Raw genomic sequence first — 12229 nt, 5'->3', positions numbered from 1 at the left:
GAGCCTGGTTGGCTTTTCAAGCCTGGTTGGCTTTTCAAGCCTGGTTGGCGTTTTGTAGTCTGGACGGCGTTTCTAGCCTGGTTGGCGTTTCAAGCCTGGTTGGCGTTTCAAGCCTGGTTGGCGTTTCAAGCCTGGTTGGCGTTTCAAGCCTGGTTGGCGTTTCAAGCCTGGTTGGCGTTTCAAGCCTGGTTGGCGTTTTGTAGTCTGGACGGCGTTTCGAGCCTGGTTGGCTTTTCAAGCCTGGTTGGCTTTTCAAGCCTGGTTGGCGTTTTGTAGTCTGGACGGCGTTTCAAGCCTGGTTGGCGTTTCAAGCCTGGTTGGCGTTTCAAGCCTGGTTGGCGTTTCAAGCCTGGTTGGCGTTTTGTAGTCTGGACGGCGTTTCGAGCCTGGTTGGCTTTTCAAGCCTGGTTGGCTTTTCAAGCCTGGTTGGCGTTTTGTAGTCTGGACGGCGTTTCAAGCCTGGTTGGCGTTTCAAGCCTGGTTGGCGTTTCAAGCCTGGTTGGCGTTTCAAGCCTGGTTGGCGTTTTGTAGTCTGGACGGCGTTTCGAGCCTGGTTGGCTTTTCAAGCCTGGTTGGCTTTTCAAGCCTGGTTGGCGTTTTGTAGTCTGGACGGCGTTTCAAGCCTGGTTGGCGTTTCAAGCCTGGTTGGCTTTTCAAGCCTGGTTGGCTTTTCAAGCCTGGTTGGCGTTTTGTAGTCTGGACGGCGTTTCGAGCCTGGTTGGCGTTTCAAGCCTGGTTGGCTTTTCAAGCCTGGTTGGCTTTTCAAGCCTGGTTGGCGTTTTGTAGTCTGGACGGCGTTTCAAGCCTGGTTGGCGTTTCAAGCCTGGTTGGCTTTTCAAGCCTGGTTGGCTTTTCAAGCCTGGTTGGCGTTTTGTAGTCTGGACGGCGTTTCGAGCCTGGTTGGCGTTTCAAGCCTGGTTGGCGTTTCAAGCCTGGTTGGCGTTTCAAGCCTGGTTGGCGTTTCAAGCCTGGTTGGCGTTTTGTAGTCTGGACGGCGTTTCAAGCCTGGTTGGCGTTTCAAGCCTGGTTGGCGTTTTGTAGTCTGGACGGCGTTTCGAGCCTGGTTGGCTTTTCAAGCCTGGTTGGCGTTTCAAGCCTGGTTGGCGTTTCAAGCCTGGTTGGCGTTTCAAGCCTGGTTGGCTTTTCAAGCCTGGTTGGCGTTTTGTAGTCTGGACGGCGTTTCGAGCCTGGTTGGCGTTTTGTAGTCTGGACGGCGTTTCGAGCCTGGTTGGCTTTTCAAGCCTGGTTGGCTTTTCAAGCCTGGTTGGCTTTTCAAGCCTGGTTGGCGTTTTGTAGTCTGGACGGCGTTTCGAGTCTGGACGGAAATGGAAGCCTGGGCGGAATTTGAAGCCTGGGCGGAATTTGAAGCCTGGGCGGAATTTGAAGCCTGGGCGGAACTGGAAGCCTGGGCGGAACTGGAAGCCTGGGCGGAACTGGAAGCCTGGGCGGAATTTGAAGCCTGGGCGGGACTGGAAGCTTGGTCTGACGGCTGTGTGGGTGGATAAGCAGCCTCGGTTGGACAGCAGTCGGCAAATAAAGAGTCCTGTGGGTGGATACCGCCCATAACCAACCGATGGAGCTCTCCTTCAAAGTCTAGCACGTAAAAGCGCTTGCCCAAGCCACATCGACAGTACAGTCTGCAAGGCTTTCAAAGGTGCATGACAGGCTCAACTCTTTGTCCTGAGACTACAGTACACTTACTGCTGTGTACCGGCTGGTTGACTGAACTAAACAAAAGACCTTATAGCTCCATTGGAAACCTACTGTCCTTATTCATCGCCATAAAGCAACACGATGGACAAACCACCGCTATTCATTGTGACAGAGGAACCTCCGTGGTATTCAACCCATTCTCCCAAAGATCGTTTCAGCTGTGAAAGCGCTCAAGGACTGTTTGATAAAGTGGTCAACCTGATGGTGTCCAAGCAAGGGGACCTATCAGAAAGAGAGCGGAGATTCAAACCAAAAACCACGTACAAGACAATCAAGGACATGGTGATCCGGGATGCTGAAACTATAGAACAAAGACCTTCGCGCTCGCTACTGCTTGCACTAATGGACCTAGTGGACATTGAAGGCGGGAACAACTTTGGGTCTATGGAAAGTGTAGACAAGGCTGGTCTCAAACACCTACTGCTGTCATACGGTAACTACACGGCCTTCTATATACAGAATAAAATGCTGATCAGCACCAGTGGCAAGAGGGTGATTCCGGTGGTCACGCAGTATTCTGACAAACACAACTTTGTTTACTATGACAGCAGCAGGTCCATGATCGGAACCTACAACGTCCGTCTCGGGACAACTGGGAACATCAAGACGAGGTCGTACTTTGTACAAGAGGTACTGTTAGTCCCGGGACACAAGAGCCTCAAATTGTTGAAAATGGTCACGGGTAACAAGTTTGAATTTTGGGACATGGCCCTCGAGGTGCCCACACACATTACAGCTCTCACTCCTTCCTTTCAAGACATCCGTCCTTGGCAGTTGTTACCCACGGAGGACAAAACCCCATCTACCCAGAGCGACGACAATGCGCTGGTCTCTCAAACGGAAGACATACGCCCCATGTGCTGTGTGGTAGGCTCGGCATCGGCTGACATATTGAAGAACAAGCGGGAGAACTGCAGGGATTGGTTCACCGAAAACCAAGTGATATGTGATCTTAAGGACTTTCAGTGTGAGAACTATGGCACCCCTACTGTCTACTTCAGGAGGGGTGGTAAGTGCGTGGATAACAAGCGGGTGCACCTGCTACCAGTTGTCACTTTGAGAAAGGGTCAGGATAAGTCAACCAATCTGTACGTGTCTACCACAATGAGATTTTGCAGGGCCATGCAGCAATGTACTGTGAAGGGCAACGGTGAGCCAGTGAACTGTTGGAATGTCACACTACTGCAATTGAAGAGGGATACGTTTGTCACCGGAACCCAAATGTATCAGGAGATATACAACCCTGCCTTGACATCATTCATTAAGCGTGTGAATCCAAGCAGCTGGTGCACTTTCATACCCAAGCATGTGGAGAGCACGTTTGTGGACCCCATGATGGTGGAGGTGGTGGAACTGGCCATTAAATTCATGGACAGCAAGATCCCCAACGCCTTCGCGGTGGCCGAGTTGCTATATTGCCCGATTGAGAAAGTGCAAGAATACCTGAAGGCTTGGGCCATGTATGCATCTGACAACAGCATTAACACCACTGTAATGAAGAATCGGGTCAGTATGTTGGAGGAGCAGATGACCGCAGACTGGACCCAGTTGACCAGAAGTGCATCAAGTTATACCCAAAAGAGATTTGGTCAGAGTGGTAATGCTAAAGTTGTCTCAGCGTGTGAGAAGTTATTCAAACGTGAGTTGTTTGAACATCAGTTCCTGGATGACATAGTCAAAATCCAGAAGAAGTGGCAGGTCCTGGTCAAACATGATAGAAGTAAGATTAAGGACAAGGACTTGGTTTATATGTATACCATGACCAAGATGCTCTTTTCAAAACTCCGCACTTGTCACACCAGATGGAAGAAAGAGTTAAAGAAACTGATGAAAAAAGATCTGAAGAAAGGCCTGAAGAAAGGAGAACAAGCGCGCAGCAATCCACCAAGTGGAACGTGCTCCCCGGAGTCTACAGAGCCCCATGATGCAGAAGTGTCATCTAAGTGTCCGGCTGAGGTCCAGGGGCACAGTAAAGATGAAGTGACCGGTGGCAGTGAGACTAAAGAACCCTTGTGCTCCATCGTGACATCGGAATCTATTCCAGTTCATATGTGGATTAAGAACATGTCTACACTGCTGCTGAGCGAACCGTGGTTGCATGGCGATGAGGATCTAAGGAGAGAGGCTGTTTGCACTCTCCTGGGATTGGACAACACTCTACTGGCCAGGCAATACAGTAACATCCTTCGCGACTGGGCCATTAACAACAAAAGTGTTGTTGATGTACTCCAAATCTATGGCCTGCAGGATAGACTCAGCAAAGCGCTGGTGGATTGCTTAGAGTCTACGTCTTCCGACAACTGGAGACACAAGGTGATGTTGTCTTTCCATGGTACCAAACACGTTCATATTTGTGCTAAGAAAGAACCATTTCAGCACCAAACCCCTGTAGCGCACGATCGCCCAGCTTCTAAGCCTAGCACTCCAGCCTCTAGATCATCTGGCTCCAAGAGTGACAACAATAGCCTACATGTATCACCACACAGTTCCGGTCGAAGGTATAGTGACAACACGGCATGCCTTTGGGATAGAGAGGCGGATGAAGTTACCAGCGAAGAGGAAGTAGAGGATGATTATGACGATAATGATGACGTTGCTAGCTTCGGGGAGGATTTGGAGGCTATGACAGATTGCGACTACAGAGAGAGTCACGATGAATATGATTACAATGACGAGTTCATAGACGACGGACCTACCAATGAGGAATCCGTCAGTGAAGAGGAGGCGAGTGAGCGTGCGTTCTGTGTACAGGTTAAAAGGAGAACCAAAAAGGCAAAGTCTAACAAAAAGAATATCAATCAGGGACTCAAGTATAAGCACTTGTTGCATTCAGAGTCCGATGACGAGGAGTACCCACCCGAGCCTTCCTGTAGTGGTATAAAAGAGGACTTTTGTGGCTATAAGCGCACATTGCAATCAGACTCTGAGGATGAGCTGATGAGGCCAGATGTAAAGCGAGTCAAAAGTACAAAGGGGTACTGCCATTCTGACAAGGGTAAAGAGAAGGGTGCCAGGAGTGCAACGGTGGTGAAGGAGACATCTACTCAGCACTTTGTCCGAGAAAATAAGACTTGTGCTAAAGGGACACGGGACAAGTCCAAAAAGAGGTCTAGAAAAGGAAAACCTGTTAAGATCACAGGTGTCCTCAATCAACACGTCCCTCTACAGAGAAGCAATCCGTCAGACTCGGGTAGTGAAGACAACCAAAGGGAGGAGAAATACCGGGAACGTGACAAGTCCAAAAGGGAGTCTAGGAAAGGAAAACCTGTTAAGATCACATGTGCCCTCAATCAACACTCCCCTCTACACAGAAGCAAGCTCTCAGACCCCGGAAGTGAAGAAAACCAAGGGGAGGAGAACTACCAGGAACGTGAAGTGGTCGATTCCTCAGAGCAGGGTGGAAACAGACAGCGTAAGAAGACCCAAAAACGCAGGCGTGAAAAGACAAACTGTGTTAAATCCCTCCAGCAGCAAGAGGCTACCAAAAACCCCAGCACTACTGACACCATTGGACATGAGCCAGGGTGGGAACCTGAAGAGGAAGGACTGGATAGTGAGCGACATCCCGTTGACACTACAGCGGATAGATTAGACAACAGACTTGAAAATACAGGGGACGGTGACTCTGAAACGGACTCTTACAAGAACGAGTGTATGTTTACTATGTGAGATTTGTTATCATGTCTTCCCATAGCATGACAAAAAAGACGCCTGCACCCGGGCCCCGCAATGCTTGCATGATACGATATTTAGAGGGGCTGGCTAATCGTGTTTGTGTGTCTCAGTTAGAAGAACCTTGCTCCTCCTCTATAGTACTGTCTTCTACGTACTCGAATCCAGCCGTTAAAGCTGAGGAACCGAAGGTTATTCTTAATAGTCTGGATAGGTATTTTGTAAGGAAGTGATAGAGATTTCTAGGTTTAGTTTGATACATAACATAACAATGTATACCACAGCTGTATGGCATTGTAAAAGCCATCATTTTATGGCATATATCTCACTCTTTCTGCAATAGCTGCATTAATGTATACATCATGCTTATATGAGATAATAAAATGTCATTAACTCTGCTCAATAATAATAAAAATAATCACTACGTCTTCATTGCATCCAGTCTCGTCTTCATTGCATCCAGTCTCTTTCTATCATTGCTGCATATATGTTCACATTATTCTTATGCATTATGATAATAACAATAATAATAATAATAATAATAATAATGAGGCTGAGATCACCAGTGATTATGTATCAAAAATGTATTAACCTAGACAGAAAACATGGACAAACATGAGGTTACACCAACAGTAGTATCACAGTTGTACAGAGTTGTCTTGTCACAAGATGTTCAATGGAAGCTGTTTTTCATACGGTACATTAGCATGTAGGCTACTCCGTCATACACATTAGATCTGGCTTCGTAGGTTTCCGTAACTTCATCCCAGGAGCACAGCCTCACGTGAGTGTCATCTGCAAGATACCAATTGTCATGGTCCCGCACATAAGCAGTGTAATGTCCACAGTAGGGAGTACCACTGTGGGCTATAACAGCGTACAGCTGGTATAGGGCACTGTCAGTCACTTGGGTTTCACGCATAATGTATTTCAGATCAAGAGTCTGGGGGTAAGCAAAGCGCTTCTCTACCTTGACTATGTGAGCAGTATCTTTGCCAACATTTTTAACACGTCCAATCCTCACGCAGACAACAGGGGGTAATGACAAAACCTTGCTCGTCATTTCAACCTGGGTTCTCATGTGACATTCTGTGCAATGGTAGTCACAAATTGAGTACTCATTATTGGAGTACTGTTTGATGTATTCCTGCAGCTCGTCAGGGAGATTATCTTCGATCAACACAGGGATTGTGTTGAACCTATTGTGTGTTGAGCATACTGTGTTGCAACCGAAGCAACGCATTCGCACCTCCTTCACAATGTCCCACAGAGTTCCAATCTTATTAGCAGGCTCACATTCGTCTGCCAGAGCGTTGATTATGCACTTGAATACAAAGTCCGAGTCCTCCTGAAATTCGAAAGATACTCCACTGTACACCCTGATCGAGCCTACAAGAAAGCTTGGGTCTAACGGTATCTGTCCGTCTTTGGTCATGTCATATATGAGACGCTTAAGCCTCACCGCTACGGAATAAGGAGCCTGACATGCCTGATCGTGAACTTGTCCAATGAGATCCCGTAGCTCGCGTGTCGCGTACAGACACTGGACAACACTGTTGACGCTGCAATAGGTACCAGGATTGGTCAAGCCACGCATGGTTGAATGTGGACAGGTAGAGAGCTGCCAAGCAGTGTGGTCAGTAGGCACATTGTAACAGAGTCAAGGGGGGGTTCATTGTCGTAAAACAGTAAGCGTTGACGGGAGCAAGGGTCTGACTGAGGCATCATAATCGAACGTAACATGGTTGTACATTTAGTAGTCTGTCACACTGAATGTCACCACACCGCGGAAGAGCTCTCTGAGAGATTTAACTGACCCCTGAGGGCTTAGTAGAACCATGATAATTGTCATACTGTAATATCTGACAGAGATCTCCTGCACAGGTCCCGGCCTCTTATGTTTTGTGAACATTATAACAGGGGCCCACTTAGACTCAGTCTGTGAAACCGCATCGTGTGTGAAAAAGTCACCGTTGTCGGTGACTAACCTCGACCAGTCCAGTTGATCCACGCTCGAAATCCCAGCAAGTGCCAAGTTGTTGAGAGTTATCTTTGTCAACCCCTGCGTACAATCCAGTGTCGTCACGTCGACCCTAGAGGATCTAAATATCTTGACTTTCATCCTCAACACTATGTTCCTAACCAGCGTACTCAGCTTGCTATCACCAAAACCCTCTGTTCTCTGGTTGCCTCTGAAAGGCTTTGGGTGTCCGTACACCAGCAGTTTAGCGCTGCTTCTACTACCGGCTTCCTCTTCCTCGCCCACGCAGGTCAGCCAGTTGCTCATGTGGGACACATAATCCCTGAACGTGAAAAATTCACTGTCTAAGGTCAACAGGCGCGGGGTCGTCCTTTCTCTGAGATCCAAGCTCTTGCTTAACCACCCGATTGAGTCGGTCAGCACGTGTGAGGCAGGCGTCCTGATGTCCAGCATGCGAAGCCATTTGTGCAGCTCTGAGTCCTGTGAGTGCTTTGCCACCATGGCGGTACAGAGACCGACAAAGTTGTTACAGTGTTTGCCAAACAGTGAGGATTGCGGCTTCTTAAAGTTCTTGACGAGATAAGGGACAATGTCGATCATCACAGAACCTTTACCGATGAGGACATCGCTCCAGTCAGTCATGTACACGGGTAACAGCTTCAGATCTAATGCAGCCTTGAGTGTGAGAAAGACTTGCAGCAGGAAACTGTTTACCGAATTAGGTGCGTCCGAGGTGTCCCAGTTGAACACCTGCTTGCAACTCGTAAAGAGCTGTGCGTACTGGAAGATGAAAATGTCATTGTGCCTTGAGCATTTACATAATCCATTTCGGGGACCAGCGAATATGAGAGGGTGTCCCCGTGTCAAGTTTTGCGACAGTACGATTACATTGTCTTTGAAACGTGCTATCACCTCATCACAGTGGCTCTTCAGAATGACCATGGTCGTGTCTATCTCCCCCTCGATTTTCTTGCCTCGCAAGGTCACCGTACTCTGGGAGTCGTCGATTTCGGTCAGGGTTGCATCAGTGCTCGATTCACTGGTTGATGGTGGTGCATCTTCGACACCCGCGACGAGATCGGCCCCTTGGTCTTCGTTGGTGGTAAAGGTGTTCACACTTGATCCTACTTGACTGGTGGTCACATCCAGAGCCCCGTTAGAGATGTCACTCGTTGTTAAACGTGTATTAGAATTTCCACTGTCGAGTAGCTCATCATGCACATCAACATTGCTGCAGCTCAACAGTTCAACCACGTTCTCGCTCCAGTTGAGATTATTCGACACGAGGTTAGTTACCTCCGCCGACACCTGTGCAGCAGGGTCTGTGACCGTTCTTTCTGTGCCATGAGCCTTGTTGAGTCGAATTTGCGGTGCTTGCTCGTGTTCCCGGTATATTGTCTGTGTAATATCCGTTATGCCGGGTTGAGGAGAAACCTGAGGTGGTCTACCCTGGACCATTGTCGAAGTTCCATCGTCTGGACCGTCTACCCCCGGGGCCATTTTCCAGCGCCTCGCATCGCCAGGGTTGTCTCTGTCACCGGCCTTGCGCTTCTTAAGCTTGTTCTGGTATATACCCTCAAGCTCTTTGACCTTCTTTGAGTACCACTCGTAGGGCTGGATAAGATCAGGTGCCAACCTCATAAAGTCTATGCCGTAGTATACTTTGGGGTCAGGCTTAATCACTGTAATGGGGGATCTTGTAGACGATCTATCCGTTACCAGTTTAGCGAGCCCTTTGGGGACGCAGTCGTCGGCAACTATGATATCGGTTGGCTTATACTCCCCCACCTGTACTGACAAGGGCATCTCTTCAGAAGGCGTCCTTGCGGCGCTGATATCCCGGCTCAAATACTGATATCGCATAAGCTTGAGCAATTCGGAAGGAGACCATCTCTCTTGAGGGAACAACGTAATACAAAGCACTCCCATGGAGACAAAATCCCTGTCTGTTATGTTAGAGCCCATGCAATGGAGGTTTTTCAGTATTGTCTTTGAAGTAGGCCTTCTGTCTTTGTGTCTCGCGTGAAGGACACGGGCATTGATAGCTTTCATATAGCCAAACTCAAATGTTTCATCGATATCTGGGTTGTAAACCCCGACCAATTTCGATAGATTCTCAGCATATGTCCTCTTACAATATCCTTGCTCAGGCGTCTTGTATTGTATCAAGGGTGAGCCGTTTCTTAACTCCCACATCACACAGTACCAGCTGAATATGTCGCTCCCTGTGGCTGAGTTCAAACACCACAGCACTTCAGGAGCCATGTTAGTGCGGTTCCCCCGTGGCTGATCCGGGGTAGAGAAGTTGCACGCTGTGCCAAAGTCACTGATCTTGAAAGCAACAGGTAGGGGCGTTCTGTCTGGCTGGTGACAGACCAAGACATTCCTGTACGTGAAGTCCCTGTGTTGGATGGTTCTGGACCTCAAGTAATCCAGTCCCCCCAGGGTGTCCAGTTCAACAACTGGTACAAACGATTTGACCTTTACACGCGACATGAACTCCTGCAGTGAGCATAGAGCTCGTTCCATGATGATTACACCTCTACCCCCCAGCTGGTAGCCGGGTATTTCACACCAAAAGCCTCCAAATGTGCGCAGAATGTTGGAGTGCTTCATGGAGACACCAATCATGACTTCTTCCATCTGAGAGGCGATGTGTGCGTAACGGCTGAATTCCTCGTCTATGAAAGAAACGCTCCAGTTCACCATTTCAGGAAACAGGTTGGCTTTTGCAACAAGGGAAGGGTTTAAGGGAACTGTCAACCCGAAGCCTCCTCGACCCAGTATCTTACGCTGTGCGGTTATAAGTTCCTCTATGTCGAATTCACATTTAGAGCCCTGGGGTACACCTATGTTGCCGTACAAGCTCCACGGATTGGCCTTTGCGGTACACTTGAGAGGCTCGTATGTTCGGCTAAACTTGTCTGTCGACACAATCACCTTCCTACACTTGGTCGTCTTGTAGCTTGATGGAAGGAATGTATCTATCACAGGATGTGCCTGCTGAGAAAAAGGTTCTACACACAAGGAAGGACACGTCGAAAACGTGGGGAATAGAACACGCTGGGGCTTGCTGGCTATTTCCTTTGCACGAGTTATGGACGTGCTCACATGCACAGAGTACGGGGCTCTCATATTGCATTGGATCACAAGGAACAGTACAATGGAGTCCAGCCTACGGTTCCCACCTGATTGATCATTCTGTCGTTTTATGTGTACCACCAGGCGATCTTTCCCTTTAATCCGAGGTTCCTCATCAATACCCATCACCCCAACATTTGTGAGGTTATGCTGGTGGACAAACCTATTAAGTACTGTTACGGAGTCCTCACTGCGTCCGAATGTGAAATCAGTCAGGTTTACCCCAAGCCAGTGCAGTACACCTTGCATGTCATCATAATGCAAAGTCTTAACGTGATACAGGTTGTGACGCTCTACCAGTTCTAGCAACTTTACCATATTGCTCCGGGATTGGGTCTTCAACTGAGCCATTTTCTCTGAACATAAAGGCTTGCCACGGGATAGCGTAGTTCTCCGAGACTCAGTTGGCTCAATAAATAGGAGATGAACAGTTTAGTTTGTAGAGAAATCGTATAACCTAGACAGAAAAACATGGACAAACATGAGGTTACAACAACAGTAGTATCATAGTTGTACAGAGCTGTCTTGTCACAAGATGTTCAATGGAAGCTGTTTTCATACGCTACATTAGCATGTAGGCTACTCCGTCATACACATTAGATCTTACTTCGTAGGTTTCCGTAACTGCATCCCAGGAGCACAGCCTCAGTGAGCGTCGTCTGCAAGATACCAACTGTCATTGTCCCGCACATAAGCAGTGTAATGTCCACAGTAGGGAGTACCACTGTGGCCTCTAACAGCGTACAGAAGAAGAAGAAGAAGAAGAAGAAGAAGAAGAAGAAGAAGAAGAAGAAGAAGAAGAAGAAGAAGAAGAAGAAGAAGAAGAAGAAGAATTACTTTATTAATCCTGCAAGGGAATTTAAATTGTTTCAATCTGTTATTATTCATGTTAACACACAGGCCCAAAATACACACACCTGCATGTGTGGACATGTGGACTGTCAATGGATCAGTGTCAAGGAGTTGGGAGTTCCACACCTTGCTCAACAGCACCTCAGTAGTCCCAGGAGATGAACTGGCACCTCTCCAGCCACCAGTCCACACTCCATTCACAATATCCATCACCCCAACATTTGTGAGGTTATGCTGGTGGACACACCTATTAGGTACTATTACGGAGTCCTCACCGCGTCCGAATGTGGAATCGGCCAGGTTTACCCAACGCTAGTGCAGTACACCTTACACTTCGTCATAATGCAAAGTCTTAACGTGATACAGATTGTGACGCTCTACCGGTTCTAGTAACCTTACCATATTGCTCCGGGATTGAGTATTCCACTTCAACTGAGCCATTTTATCTGAATGTTAAGGCTTGTCACAGGATAGCATAGTTCTCCGAGACTCAGTTGGCTCAATACATAGGAGATGAACAGTTTGGTTCGTAGAGAGATCGTATTCTCTGAACATGCTTCGGTATCACTGTTCGAATGTCTGATAGTGGCAGGTGCGCCAGCTACAGGGTTGCTGCAGGACACAGTACTCAAAGACGGAGGGACGCTCCAGATGACATTGCAACTGTTGCGAAATATGTGGCAAAGAGCTGACATGTTGTACATACCCAGAGCGGATATTGTCTGTCTCCACCGCATGGAATCTAATAGCACGGTGTGTCGGGAGACCCCTATCCCTGATCAGATATCAATTGAAGCTCGCAAACTCTCCAGATACTACATATATCTGTTGTTTCGGTACTGCATGAGCTCGGCCTGGCCTACAGGATAC

At 48.1% G+C, this 12229-nt stretch overlaps 1 protein-coding gene across 1 annotated transcript; it reads right to left on the bottom strand.

Moving 5' to 3' along the window:
* Positions 1 to 6058: 6058 nt before the first annotated feature.
* LOC310955909 (ubl carboxyl-terminal hydrolase 18-like) lies at positions 6059 to 6982 on the bottom strand (the record flags this gene model as incomplete). Its single annotated transcript, XM_083925990.1, has 1 exon — positions 6059 to 6982. One exon carries the CDS (start codon positions 6980 to 6982, stop codon positions 6059 to 6061), a length of 924 nt encoding a protein of 307 aa, XP_083782116.1.
* Positions 6983 to 12229: the final 5247 nt, after the last annotated feature.

Source organism: Echiichthys vipera (assembly GCF_963691815.1).
Source record: "Echiichthys vipera genome assembly, chromosome: 13".
NCBI classification, from domain to species: Eukaryota; Metazoa; Chordata; class Actinopteri; order Perciformes; family Trachinidae; genus Echiichthys; species Echiichthys vipera.
The sequence above is the reverse complement of the archived record's forward strand: the minus strand, read 5'-3'. Positions and strand labels throughout refer to the sequence as shown.